Genomic DNA, 13501 nt, shown 5'->3' with positions numbered 1-13501 from the left:
GCAATTCCTGCAATGAAAAAGCCCATCCAATTTGAAAGGGTAATGTATCTTGAGACGAAAAGAGTTGCAGTTATCTAATAAAAAAGCAATGAAATTTTCAGAAAAAAATTATTTACACATGGGAAATACTGTATTAATCTTATCCTCAAACATTGTACTGTTATCCAGCCAACATATCATCTCTTTGACTTAGATTTCTTGTCTCCTTTTGCATAGTGAAATCTATGCAATTAAATGCTCCTGTCTTCCAGCTTCTTCTGTACAATATTTACATATAATAGATTATAAAACCCTTTCATATAGACTGTGTGGCCTAGGAAAGTCTTTCCTACCTTTATTATGTAAAAAACCAGTCCATCTACTTCTGCTAACAAGAATTAGAGATGGCTGAAAACATCAGCCTGGCTTCTTCTGACCTTCTGTTCAGGATGCTGGTCTCTTGATACCAAAAGCTAATAATTTTGAAAATTACTGCCTTATCATACACCAACTACTGCTTTTTAAAGATAATTAATAAATGGCTTAGGTGTAAGTAAAGCAATGTATGTAGCAACCCTACCTGCATACGTATACACATACATATAAAATCTATAAACTATTACATATTTAATTGTAATAGAATTATAACTTTATAGCTTATCAAGACTATATGATAAGTTGGTTAATTTCAGGATTAGAAGCTAGGATATTTTAATTGTCTGATTTTGGGAAATTTTAAGTTAAAAATTACAGCCAAGCAGACTCAAAAAACCCTCAAAACTCCAAACAGCTCATTTTCCAACATATAAGGCATGCCATCACTGAAACCTTTGTATTCAATCACAACATTTTAAAATCACAAAACAAGCCACAAATTTAACAACATGAAAAAAAAAGTCCCAGAAAATAATTGCAAATAAGTTGAGAAAGGGACCTGTTCTTCAGGTGAAATAGGTAAAGGAATTATGCAGAAAGCCATGTCTTTGCTGAGAGGCTGAAAGTGTGAGGCCCACAGAAGTCATTTTTAGGCTCCAGGCAAGCCAGGCCAAATGTAGAGTGGTTTTTTTTCTGAAAATATTTTCCAAATATTTTTTTAATGCTGTTAAACTCTTGATCATAATATAAGCAGGTTTTTTAGACTGTACTGTTCAAGTTATTCTGGTGCAATTGTCACTTTGTGATAGAGATGCTACACTTGAATTAAAGGCAGGTTAGCTCCCAAAAAAGTAATGTTGAGTACAAATCTCTGCACTTTCAAGGAGGGAATTATGCCTGCCAAACTAATAGCACAATTATTTTACTTGAGCCATGCTATTAATTTTGCCACTCACTCAAGAACCAAGTATGCTTACTCCCCCTCACTAAGCAGTTAGAAGGAAAATACAGAGAGTAACAGGAAAGAAACTGCATTGACTCCAAGAGATCACAAACTCCTGAGTGTTCAGGGAGTTTAACTCACTGTTGTCTCAAGTGTTAGTATTTTCTGTGACATCCCATTGCTATCCATCTGCCACATGGGCATGTACTGGATTTGCATGGCCAGGTTTGGGTAGCAGGAGGGCCTTGGGGGCTACAGGAGTGGTTTCTGTGGGAAGCTGCTGGGGACTTTCTCCCTGTCCAGCAGAGCCAATGCCAGCCAACTCCAAGACAGATGCTGCTGGCCAAGGCTGGGCCAACTAGAAATGATGGTAACTCCCCTGTGATAACAGATTTAAGAAGAAGGAAAAAAGTTATTGCACAGATGTAGCTGCAGTCACAGACGAGTGGAGTGAGGCCATATGGGAGGAACAACGCTGCAGACACCAAGGGCAGGGGAGAAGGAGGGGCAGGAGGTGCCCAGCTCCTGGAGCTGAGATTTCCCTGCAGCCCCTGGTGCAGCCCATGGTGAAGGAGCTGTGCCCCTGCAGCCCATGGAGGATCACAGGGATGCAGAGATCCACCTGCAGCCCATGGGCGAGCCCCACACCAGAGCAGAAGGATGTGACCCCATTTGAATCCTGTGCTGGTGTGGGCTCCTGGCAGGGACCTGCAGACCTGTAGAGAGGAGTCCAGCCTGGAGCAGGTATCCTGGTAGGACTTGTGACCCCACGAGGGACTCACACTGGAGCAGGCTGTGCCTGAAGGACTGCACCCATGGAAGAATGACCCATGTTACAGCAATTTGTGGAGAACTTGCTTGAGGGATGGAGTTAATGGAGAACAGTCTCCTGTGGGAGGGACCCCTCACTGCAGAAGGGAAATGACTCCTCTCCCTGAGCAGTGGGAGAAACAACCTGTGATCAACTGACCATAACCCCATTCCCTGTCTCCCTGCATTGCTGGGATGGGAAGTAGAGCTTGGAAGGAGAGTGGGGGCGTAAGGTGTTTTTAAAGTTTTATTTTACTTCTTATTATCCTGCTCTGATTTTATTACTAATAAATTCAATTAATATCTCTAATTCAAGCCTGATTTGCCCATAACTGTATTTGATGGGTGACCTCTCCCAGTCTTTAACTCATGAACACTTTGTTCTATTTTCTCTCTCCTGTCTGGCTGCAGAGGGGGAGTGAGAGAATGGCTCTAATGGGTGCCTGGCATCCAGCCATGGTCAACCCACTACAGTGACTAAGATATTATAAACTTCAAAAATATACTTCCTCTTCTAAAGCTGAATAAATGTACTATATTTTATGTAAAGACTGGGAAGAGAGATTATCACAAGACAAACACTTAAAATTTCTGGGATATAGCTTGCAAGGAGCAAGTACTCCAATCACCTCGAAGGAAAGACCCTGCCAAGCACTATTCTTAAATCATCCTTATTATTATTATGTTTGCATGTCTAGAAGTACAGTGAAAGAATGGCATATCTATTCAAGAGAAAGCAGATTTAAAGGGATACATACTTTGCCTATTAGATTACCACTGTGGTATTCAGGAGGTACTTGAACACGAAGAAAAGCTTTGAGGTTGGCAACCTACTCCAAAATGAAATAAAACAACAAAGAGGAAAACACCACCACAAAACACCATAAGAAACAAAAAGACACACATGACACATGAATAAAGAAATAATTAAAGAAAGAAACAACAGAAAATTAATATAGATATTTGCAGCAAGACTATATTTACAAGGCAAAGAAAACAGTTCAAACAGTTGTAATTTCTCTTACCTATCTTATCTTTTGGATTTCTCTTATTTATATGATTTATGTCTATACATCTCCTGTGTCACTATTAAGATGTTTTCAGGTCTTATTTTTATGAACCCGTCAGACTCATTATCTGATTAGTGAACTATAATCCAACCACGACATATTGCTTGAGATGGTAATATTTCCATAAAAACTAACTTTCACACAAAAATTTTAAAAGCCTTCATTTTCATTATCTAAAGTAACAGTGGCATATTTCATTATTAAAAGCATTAAAAGTAGCATTTGTTTGGTTACCCATTGCCTTTGTACTATTTTCCACTCAAAAAGAAAAATTACTGAATTTAAGATGTTCCGGCTCTTTCATTCTGTGCCCTTTTACAATCCCTTTTGAGACTTCTGCTACCTCAGGCCTTTTTAGAAATATATCATTAAAAGACTGGATCATATAAACTTTTATACATTGTAAAAATAATCAGAAAATAACAAATTGAAAGCAACTCTGCAATAATACTTCTTTAGATAATTAAATTCATATAATGTAATCACATTTCAGAGTCTTGGCTCTCAATACAATCCATGAGGGCTACTTAACTGGAGAATATGAGTCCAAGTGCCAAAATCTTTCTACTTAGTTTTCTTAAATGTTTATTGCCTTTAAAGAGTACATACAGTCTTATTTAAACAGCTACTGAAACCTCTGAAGAAACTTTCTGCCAATTACAATAAAAAAAGATTTTTCAACATAAAAATTCCTTGTGGCAAGGATAAATTGCAATCTAGTTCCCTTTGGATCAAGAAGAATTTTTGCTAATGACTCCTCCATGGCCCAGACATTATTCACTGATTAATGTAAGAGCTGCTACAGGATTTCATGAAAAATAACTATTTAAATATCTAAAAATACTTCACCAGGCCCCCAGGCCTAAGTATACAATGATCTAAACCTTTTGGTTTAATAGTCAGCCTACCTTCCTTTAAACACCTTCCCTGAATGCAATTAACAGGGTTATTAAAATTTCTTCAGGCATATTATAAACTAAAGAACAAATAACTAGCCTTTCTCCTTATGTTCTGCTCTTGGTATAATAATTTTTCCATAGTGGAAAGTTCTAGTTTGTATTTTCAATGCCTCATTCAAACAAATTGAATGGATCAAAATGTGCATCCCAAACTATGTGCAACCAATCCTAGAGCTACCACCCAAAGGATTGCACATTTTGCTTCCTGACTCCAGCAGTTTTTTAAAGCCCCTTGTTCACTCTTTTCTTCACCTGATCTTGAACTTTTTTTATCCATAATTTCTTAAGATCCTATAGCAGCAGATGAAATTTCCTTCCTCAAAAAAAAAAAGGTCATGGATGGTAAAAACTTTTGAACCAAAACAGAAGTCTTCCGAATGGATTTTGTCTATTACACTGGTTTCGGGAAAGATTTTTTTTTAAAGCATTTTTTGCTTTGGAAAATCCTTGAAATTTCATTTCTCCAGTGAACTGATGTTTAGCTGACATCTAAAGAAACTCCAAAGCACAAGCATTTTCCATAAGTAATTTTTTTTCTTCTGTCCTTCAGTCCATTATTCCACAGTGGCACCTGCTCTGCAAGACTGCATATTTGCCATTTATTTTATTGATAAGAATTTTGACAGAAACTAGGAAGCAATCTTTATTAAAACTAACAGAAATGTCCTTAAAGCTCAGAGGAGCTCTACAGAAGGAAATCCAACTGATGGGACACAGAATCTTGATCTTGAATTTCATGCCAGGGCAATTATTCCTTGGGAACTGAACTCCCATAGATAATAATTCTTTCCTTTCACATCCAAGTATGCAATAAATTATCAATACAGAATTTTAACTGCTTGTTTGGGGAAGTCAAGTAGAACTGAACCACATTCTTCATTCTTGTCTGTGAAAATTGCATTCCTGGATGGTGGAAGAAGGAAGGAAGTTCTCCTACTCACACTCCTTTTTCAGACAGGAAACTATTAAATCTCTCAGGCTCCCACCACTGCAGCTGTCTGCTGTATAATTTTCACTGTTAGATCAGCTATACTCAGGTCAACTCTCAGTTAAACTGCTGACTTTTTTTTTCTGCATTGTTTTCATCTTCATGTCGTTTGCTTGCTCTTGTCTCCTCCTCAATGCTGAATTAGAATAATGCTTTCTCTACAAGGAAAATATTCATTCTCTTCAAGGCTTTCATGTGATACACATGAAAGGAAATTGCCCTGATGACACAGCAGCCATTCACCTTCTCTGCAACTTCAGCATGGCTCCACACCTCCTCTCTGCTAAGATTTTTCTGCACCTTTGTAGATGACATGAGATTTGTAGGAAAAACAGGAAACCTCAGAGAAAGCTCTAAGCTACAGCAGCCAGACCAGAAAGTTTCACTCTTGCTGCTGGAACAAAGGTGTGCTGGAAACAATCTGAGTTGTTCCCCCTTCCTTACACACCCTGCAGATGCATGGCCACAGAGCCTGTAAAACATGGAGAGGACTTCTCCTGCAATGAAACTCCTGTGGCTACACTGGGCTGCAGGAAGGCTTAGGAGATCTCTCTCCTCTTTCCAGCATGCCTCCAGCCCCTGATAAAAAGATATTTAAGCTCTGCTATTCCACATTCCACTATTACAGCAGAGGCATACCGACATTTTTCACTCAGGACAAGGGAAAGGAAAACACAAAGTTCTACTATAGGGGAATTAATTATTGCATCTAATATTCAGCAATTAAACTGAAATGGTTATAAAAATATATATTTGACTGGATATAACAAATTCATGCCAATTATGTACCTACTTAACAAGCCCAGCAACCCTGATTAGCAATTCACTTCAAACAAGACATTGCCATACAATTGTAAAATATTTAATTGAGCAATGAAGCAGTGGCTCCACATTGGATCAGTGGTAAACTGCAAACCTCTCATCACAACTCACTGGATTTGAAAGGAGGGGAAGGCAATTGTCTATTTGAAGGCAACTTCGACTTAAAAAAACATAGTTTTATCCTGTGAATTATTTAGCTTGCTCATGAGTTTGTTCTAATTTCTGAATAAAAAATACTGATAAAAGAATGAAATATGGGAGCACATTTATCTAATAATAAAAGGTATTAACAACTTCAAATAATAGAAAGAAGAATCCATACTTGGTATTTAAAGTCATCCATTTTTTACCTCACTGTATTTTACTCACAATTTTTTTCATAATTGAAGTACTTGCAGAAAGTGGGTTAGACAATCTCTCCTTTTAAAAGGAGGAATCAGGATCCCAGCTTGGGGATATCTCCCTGCTCCTTCTGCGAGCCACAAGGCGTTTACAGGTCCCGTACCAGACCCCACCACAGAAACCATGTCTCTGGAACCAAAGGCATGGAGCTGAGTCAGGAAAGCTTTGGGTTGGATATCAGGGAAAGGTTCAACAGGGTGGCTGGGCACTGGAACAGACACCCCAGAGAAGTGGTCACAGTAACAGCTTAACAGAGTTCAAGAAGTGTTTGGACAATGTTCTCAGCACATGGTGTGACTTAGGGATGTCCTGTGCAGGGCCAGGGGTTGGACTCAATGATCCTGGTGAGGCCCTCCCAACTCAGCACATTCTGTAATTCAGTCTTCTCTTCAGTGTGAAGGGAAATACCCTCCCTTTCTGGAGAAAGACTGCCACAAGAAAAGACTGTAGGCTGCTAGTTTGATTGCACTAGGTTAAATTTGCCACCCACCCCTTTGTCATTTACTCCACATCTGGTATTAGCACCAAACAGCTCATTCACAATTCTCCCTCTTGCTTAGGAACTCATGGTCCTGAAATTTTGGTCATCCTCCACTTGATGGATAGTAGCACTCACAAGCAAATCTGCCACATTCTGAGTCCCCCTTCAGAGAGCAGTAAATGCACTTCCCACCACACAGGTCAAACTGGTTCAAAGATGCCTGAGACAGCCAGGAAGGATGACCTGCATTTGCATGTGCTAAACCTGATCTATCTTTAGCCTATGTGGAGCACTGTGGCCAAGTCATAACAGCAGCTCAAAATAAACTGCTGTGACTAATGCATTTTTTTCTTCTAGTTCTCTTTAAAATTACTATCAAACTCTAACACCACTTTATTATTTTAATCCTGCTCAATACTGTTTAGAAGAAAATAAAAGTATATGGTGAATGGGAGGAAACAGAAAGGATAAATGGAAGTGGAAGAGGTTTGAAAAATTAGTTGTCCTCAAAATAACAGTGTGGAGGATTTAATGAAACACTGACATGGTATGAACTATGGCAAAATGTACAACTATATAAGATAATGTGGCATATTTCAAAAAGTCTTAATAACTCCGACATTTTATCTTGTTTCAAACTTATTTGTTTGGCTTTATTTCCATTAAGTGTAAGAATATTTTTACTTTGGGAAATAAGTTTTTCTAAGGCATAAGCATTTCTTAGTAAATCTGTGAATGTTTAAGTTAGAGGACAGGTACACAGAAGCCAAAGCTGTTTGAGATACAACAGCAAACCCCATTAAGGCATCACAAACATCTATATTTGCACAAATGGGTGATAGTGGTAGAGGGAAAAAGAGACTGAATTTCTGAGTTTATATTTGGATCTGTCAACCTACAAATAAAACTTATATCTACTGACACTTTTCTACAGCTTAGAAAAGAATTGATAAAGAAAAGTAGCTTTAAAATCTAGTGCTACTTTGGAGTGCCAGCAAGTTTTCCAAAAGTTTGAATTATAGATGGGTAAAACAACTGCCTTTAACCATACAGAGAATATGTATGCTTGGCAGCCTTGGTATTAACGTTGCTTCAAATGTAGGATCTTCATTTTATGTTTAAAAATGAATGTGGATTTAATACTTACTGTGTTTTTCTGAGATACCATATCCTGTGGGGGAAAAAATATAATAGAAATGTTTATTTGTTTTTACTGGGAATTATTATTTTCAATAAAAAACACTGCTATACATACATATATATATATATATATGTATACTCACACACACACAAATGCATTCTTCACAGCTTAGTCCAGATTACCTGCCACAGTAAATTCTCAGTAAAGGGACAGAACAACATCAAGAAGAGTCTCAGCAGCTCAGGTTAGGAAAAAAATAACAATTCAGTGAAGAAACTTACTTTAAAAAGTATTCAGAAAATAAAGAAAGTTGTACTTAGCAGTAACTGGAGTTTCTTGGACTGGGCACACCAGTCACACTCTGAGCATTTGTGAGACAGAAACATTCAAAGCTGGAGGGTTTTTCTCCCTGAAAGAGTATCCTTCCCATACCTAAGCCCCTTTGTTACACAGATTGGTACACATCAACACATTCCTTCTACAGCCTAATTCTTCTCACCTCAAAACCTAAGGACAGATACTGAAACAATGAAGGAAATTATAAACTAATGGGCATGTAAAATAGACCTCAAAGACATCTAGTTGCTGGTAAGTAACCTTCTCTTCTCTTAGGTGATGGACTTCATGTTCAATGAACACTGCTTAATCAAACTAAAGAGATCTCCAGGTAAGCCACGCTACAAATATTAATCATGGACTTGTTTCTAATCAAAGTTTTCAATATACTTGAATTAAATGGGCTCTGACAACCTGAGACGATTCTGCTTGAGCAACTTCATATCTGACAGCCTGAAATCTGCTTGGACAACCACTGCACAGCCCATGCCCATGCACCCATTTCCTCAACAGGCAAAAATATCAGGAGGCATTTAAGAGGTTTAGTTCTATAGATACAACTCTCTTGAAAACAAGATTACATATTCTTTTATATCTTCAGAACTAGGTTATTTTGAAAGAACGTTGGTGAAAGTGAAGAGACAATTCTTGGGGCAATTTCAGGATGGCTCCTAAGATAAATTGTATTAAGTCAGGTTGCCAGAACTTCACAGATCTTCAGCAGAAGTAACAGCAGTAACATCAATACTGCCTTTGTAATACTCAGACTCTGCACCACTTCTGTAAGATGGAGCACAGCAACTTAGGTCCAAGTAAAGTAATATAATTCTGAACAGAAGTGAACAAACCCTGAACAAATTACTCATAAACTTCAGCATAAAGAAGCATCATCACGGGGTCAAAAAGGTATTAAAACCTAAATGAAATTCCTAATTAGCCTAAACTCCTTAACCAAAATAAAATACTTCATAACAAAAGTGATGGAAGGCTTAGACAATTGAAATACTACATATCTGGAAATTAATGTCTATCTAGCTAAGCAAGTATCTCCAACAGAGCTTTATCTACTGCAGTTAAATCTTTCTCAATAGGGAGAAATGGACTATTCTGAAACCCCCCAGCACCTATGATGCAAAATGTGTCATGAACTGTTCTTTGCTGAAATACCCCATGAACAGTCCCTGCCTGCCTTCTGAAGTCTTGCTTAGAAAGGTGCATTAGCATATTTGAATGCTATCCAGCACTGAACTGGGGCTTGATTGCTGAAGAGACACAAATGGCAAGAGGAGCACTGAATCCCGTCTCAGTGTCCAGCTTAAACCATTTGATACACAGGATCTCTCCTAGCTGGTTCCAGGAACTTAAATCAAGTTTTATGATCCCTCTAAGATATGCTACGGGTCAAGGGAGTTATGCAAGCAACTGAGGGATAAGTAAGATATCAGTGCCACTGACAGAGTTCCTAAAAGAAGAAAGGTGAAGCCAGATAATAGTTTTTCTAGCCTTAAGTGACCTAGTTACATTCTGGTGTTCCCCAGTCCCTAGACTTGAGCATTACATTATTAGAAAAAAAGGCTTTGAACTGACAGTAGAGACTTGCAAGGATCAGTCTGAACATCCAACCACAGGTGGATGCAATCCTGGAGATCCTCCAGCACTCAAGTTACGGAGCAGGGGCTTGAGTATGTGCTATGGCAGGAAGTGCAGAAATTAAACCAATATCCTCACTGGGCAGCAACAAATAGAAAACAACTAGCCTGTGCTTCCCAGCCTTGGGCACATCCTCAGGAGAACCAAGTTGATCAGAACATCTGAGTGACAGCATAAAGAAAGATAAAAATGTGTTAATGAAAAATAAAAATTAAGTATTTCATGGCAGTCAGGTATATTACCAGCAGTGGATGAAAAGCTGTATGCCTGCCCACCCTGATTAGCTGGAGGAAAGGAGGACATGCCAGTAATACCTTAGTGTGTATCCATATGGATAATCTCACAGAGCAAAGAGTGTGACAGGCTCCAGCTCCGAGTTCTTGGGACCCCAGACCACATGGAATGTGAATGTGTATGTGGACCACCACATGAAGAAAGGAAGTATGGGTTATAGACACATGAGAGCAAAATCAAAGACATTGAGAGCAGAGAAGAAGAATGAGAAGCTGTGACAGAGCAGAGATTTTCTGGGGAAAAAAGAGACTTAAAATTCTTACAGAATCAAGAGAGGCTGGAGAACTCCAAAAAGGATTTTTGGACACTAATGGTGCGGAAAAAAGGAAAGTAGCAAGGGGCAGTAACTCAAAATAAGGAAAAAACAACAAAGCATGAACAACGCTTGTCTCAGTGAAGGTAGCAAGAAAATGGATGATAAAAAAAGCAGAAACAGATGATATAGAGGACAAAAGTCTAAATATTATGTAAAATAAAGAGAACCTGCATTGAAAAAGGCAGAAACATCCGTAATATATGACTTGCATCCAGAACAGCAATTTCAGAACTTAAATGTATAGCATGTATTATCCTACTATAAAAATGAACAACAGCCCTCTAAAAAGATTTGGTGAGGATGTCTTTTCCTATATTCAAACAGCAATAAAAAGGAGATTCTAGTAGTCTTAGCTAGTCAGCACCTAGGGAATACAAACCTCATCTGACAGAAGTGCTTACATAGGAGCAGGCTACAATACAGCCCTTGTTCAAGTTATTATTATACAGGCAATAACTTTTTCTTACACGTACTCTAATTAAGAGGAAAGGAAGAAAAAAAATCAGCCCCGTACCCTCAATTCCAAGTCCAACTACCTGAAGCAAAATCAGTACCACACTGTGGATCTTTTCTTACAAAAAAAGCATTTATTTATTCTATTATTACTGTTTTTACAAATAGTTGGTTTTTCTTAGCAGGATTTAATTATGCAGCTATCAGGAATTACATTAAATATAAGTTTCAAAAAATCACAAACATCTGTAGGATCAGGTATAAAGATATTTCTATAATGAAGCAGATTGTGAAGTGAGAACCTTACTTTGAGAGACTGAGCAGTGTCAGCATCAGTGTCATGGTAAAGAATAACATTATTGGCCATGTCAAAGCTTTCACGCACGCCAAGGTGGTAGAACAGTGATGGTTGCTTGGAAATATCACTCATGTCCACAACTGCAACATCTGAAATGAGAGAAGTGGAAAAGAAGAGAGAATGCTAAAAAAGTAATAATCTTAAAACCAATTTTAATCTTACACAGGATTTAAAATAAATCCTGAAATTACACATACACACTGGACAGACAAAGTCAATTATTTTCAAATAAGGGTCATTTTCTTATGAGAAGTAAATTTTACCCTTCATATAAAAGAGCCACTCATGAAATTTTCACAGTGTTATATTAACTGGGAGGCTGAGTTTATCAATCTTGCTTAAGGTTTTGAAATCACAGCATCAGGAATGCCTTGGGTAAAAAATGCAATATTGCACTTGCTCCCTGAGGCCTGACAGCATGAATACCCTTAGGAGAGAAGTTTCAAATATTCAGAATGGAATATCTAAAAATAATAATGTAAATTAGAAAACCAGGGAAAACTGTGAGACCAAGTTATTTTAAGAGGCTGAGGCTTGAAGAATGGGAAAATCCTAAAGAGTAGAAAAAGAAATTACTCTAAAAATTGACTCTAAAAGCTACAGGCAAGATTTTCAAGATGGGGGCACAGTAATGAGGGAATTCAATCACAAGCAGCCAGAGCAAGACTTCCACTGCTCTTCTTTAGTGTTCCAATCAGAAATGAATGTCAGAAACACAAGCAAGAACATTTACACCTGTGCAAGAAGAGTTATGCAGAGAGTTAATGGGAAATACCCCATACTATGCAGAACAGCTGAGATACAGACAAAAGATTGTGAGTTCACCATTTTGTTCTCATACAGACCTAAACAGCAATGCAGGAAGAAGGGGTAACTGGAGAAGAGGACACTTAATGCTGAGTTTTTATTTCTTGATCCTTATATCCCATATATTCCTAAGAAAATTTTGCTTTAAATTTTTTTAGAGGTCTGTATCTATATGTCTGTCTGCTTTCACCACTTTGGGATACATGGATGAACTGAAATCCAAAGTATTCATAAGAACAGATCCTTAGCATTGAAACCACAGGGGTGTCTGAGGTTCAAAACAGATTCCAGAGACTCAGTGCAGCTGGGCAGTAAATTCTGTGTCTCTGGAGGGGTAACAAACAGTGCTTGGTACATACAGGGAAAGACAGAAGGGTGAGCTGCCAGTAAACAAGAAATCTAAAAGCAGGTCTGATGGCTGAGATCCAAATGCAGCAGCCAGTTAACCCTGGCTGCACCAAGGTCACACATCACAAGAATCAATACTCCATACTTAGTAGGCAGTTTCTTGGAAAAACCTGCCATGAATATATGCTCCTGTACAATTCCATCAGCCTAAACTGACACACCACACAGAGTCAGCCAGTCCCTTGGATTACTATGAGACTCCTGTTAGAGCACAAGGACCATTTTGAGTCTGAAGACCTGCTTTAAGTCCAAAACATCACTGTTCAGGAGCAAAACCAAACAAACATAAAAAACCCCAAACCCCAAAATATCCCAAACCCCAACAAAACACACAAAAAAATCCAAATGCACCTCCCTCTCCCACCAAAGAAACAAAACCCCAGCACAAAATCATGGCATAAGAAAATTCCCTTATTCATATAAAACTCAAATCCTGTACCATCTACAGATGATCTTTCCAGTTTCAATGTTTAGCCAGCTGTCTGCAGGATGAATAAAATCCTACAGTGTGTATTGCACATTGTAGTGTTATGTAAACTGAGTGAGCCTGAAAAGTAAACCCCAGCTCCACAAACTCAACAGAATCAAGATTACTCCAATATTTCCAAATCCTTTTGAAAAACATAAATTATCTATAGAACAAATTTAAGAGAAACTAACAAGCGGACTGAAAAAAAGAAAAAAAAAAAGAAAAAAAATTAGGAGCTTGGATGGTTTTTATTGCTTGCAAGAGTGTTTCTGGGGAAGCAGAGTACTGTGAAATCAAAATTATCATCCTGGTAAGGGAACTCAGATAATGCAATGTTATAGTGTACAGATATTGCATTTCACAATACAATGTGAGCAATGATTTGTAACAGAGTTCATTGAAACAGGGCTATACACAGCTTATTGCCACATCTGGTCTAC

At 38.1% G+C, this 13501-nt stretch overlaps 1 protein-coding gene across 2 annotated transcripts in view; it reads right to left on the bottom strand.

The window, feature by feature from the left end:
- MAP3K15 (mitogen-activated protein kinase kinase kinase 15) overlaps window positions 1–13501 on the bottom strand; it is an 81249-nt gene that overhangs the window by 45002 nt on the left and 22746 nt on the right. For both annotated transcript variants that reach the window (XM_064707148.1, XM_064707206.1), the window contains exons 2-3: window positions 11327–11466; window positions 7977–8000 (exon numbers count right to left, since the gene is read on the bottom strand). In XM_064707148.1, coding sequence (XP_064563218.1) covers window positions 7977–8000; window positions 11327–11466 — 164 coding nt within the window. The remainder of the gene's footprint in view (window positions 1–7976; window positions 8001–11326; window positions 11467–13501) is intronic.

Source organism: Zonotrichia leucophrys, chromosome 1 (assembly GCF_028769735.1).
Source record: "Zonotrichia leucophrys gambelii isolate GWCS_2022_RI chromosome 1, RI_Zleu_2.0, whole genome shotgun sequence".
NCBI classification, from domain to species: Eukaryota; Metazoa; Chordata; class Aves; order Passeriformes; family Passerellidae; genus Zonotrichia; species Zonotrichia leucophrys.
Note: the sequence above shows the minus strand (reverse complement) of the source record. Positions and strands in the feature narration are given on the sequence as shown.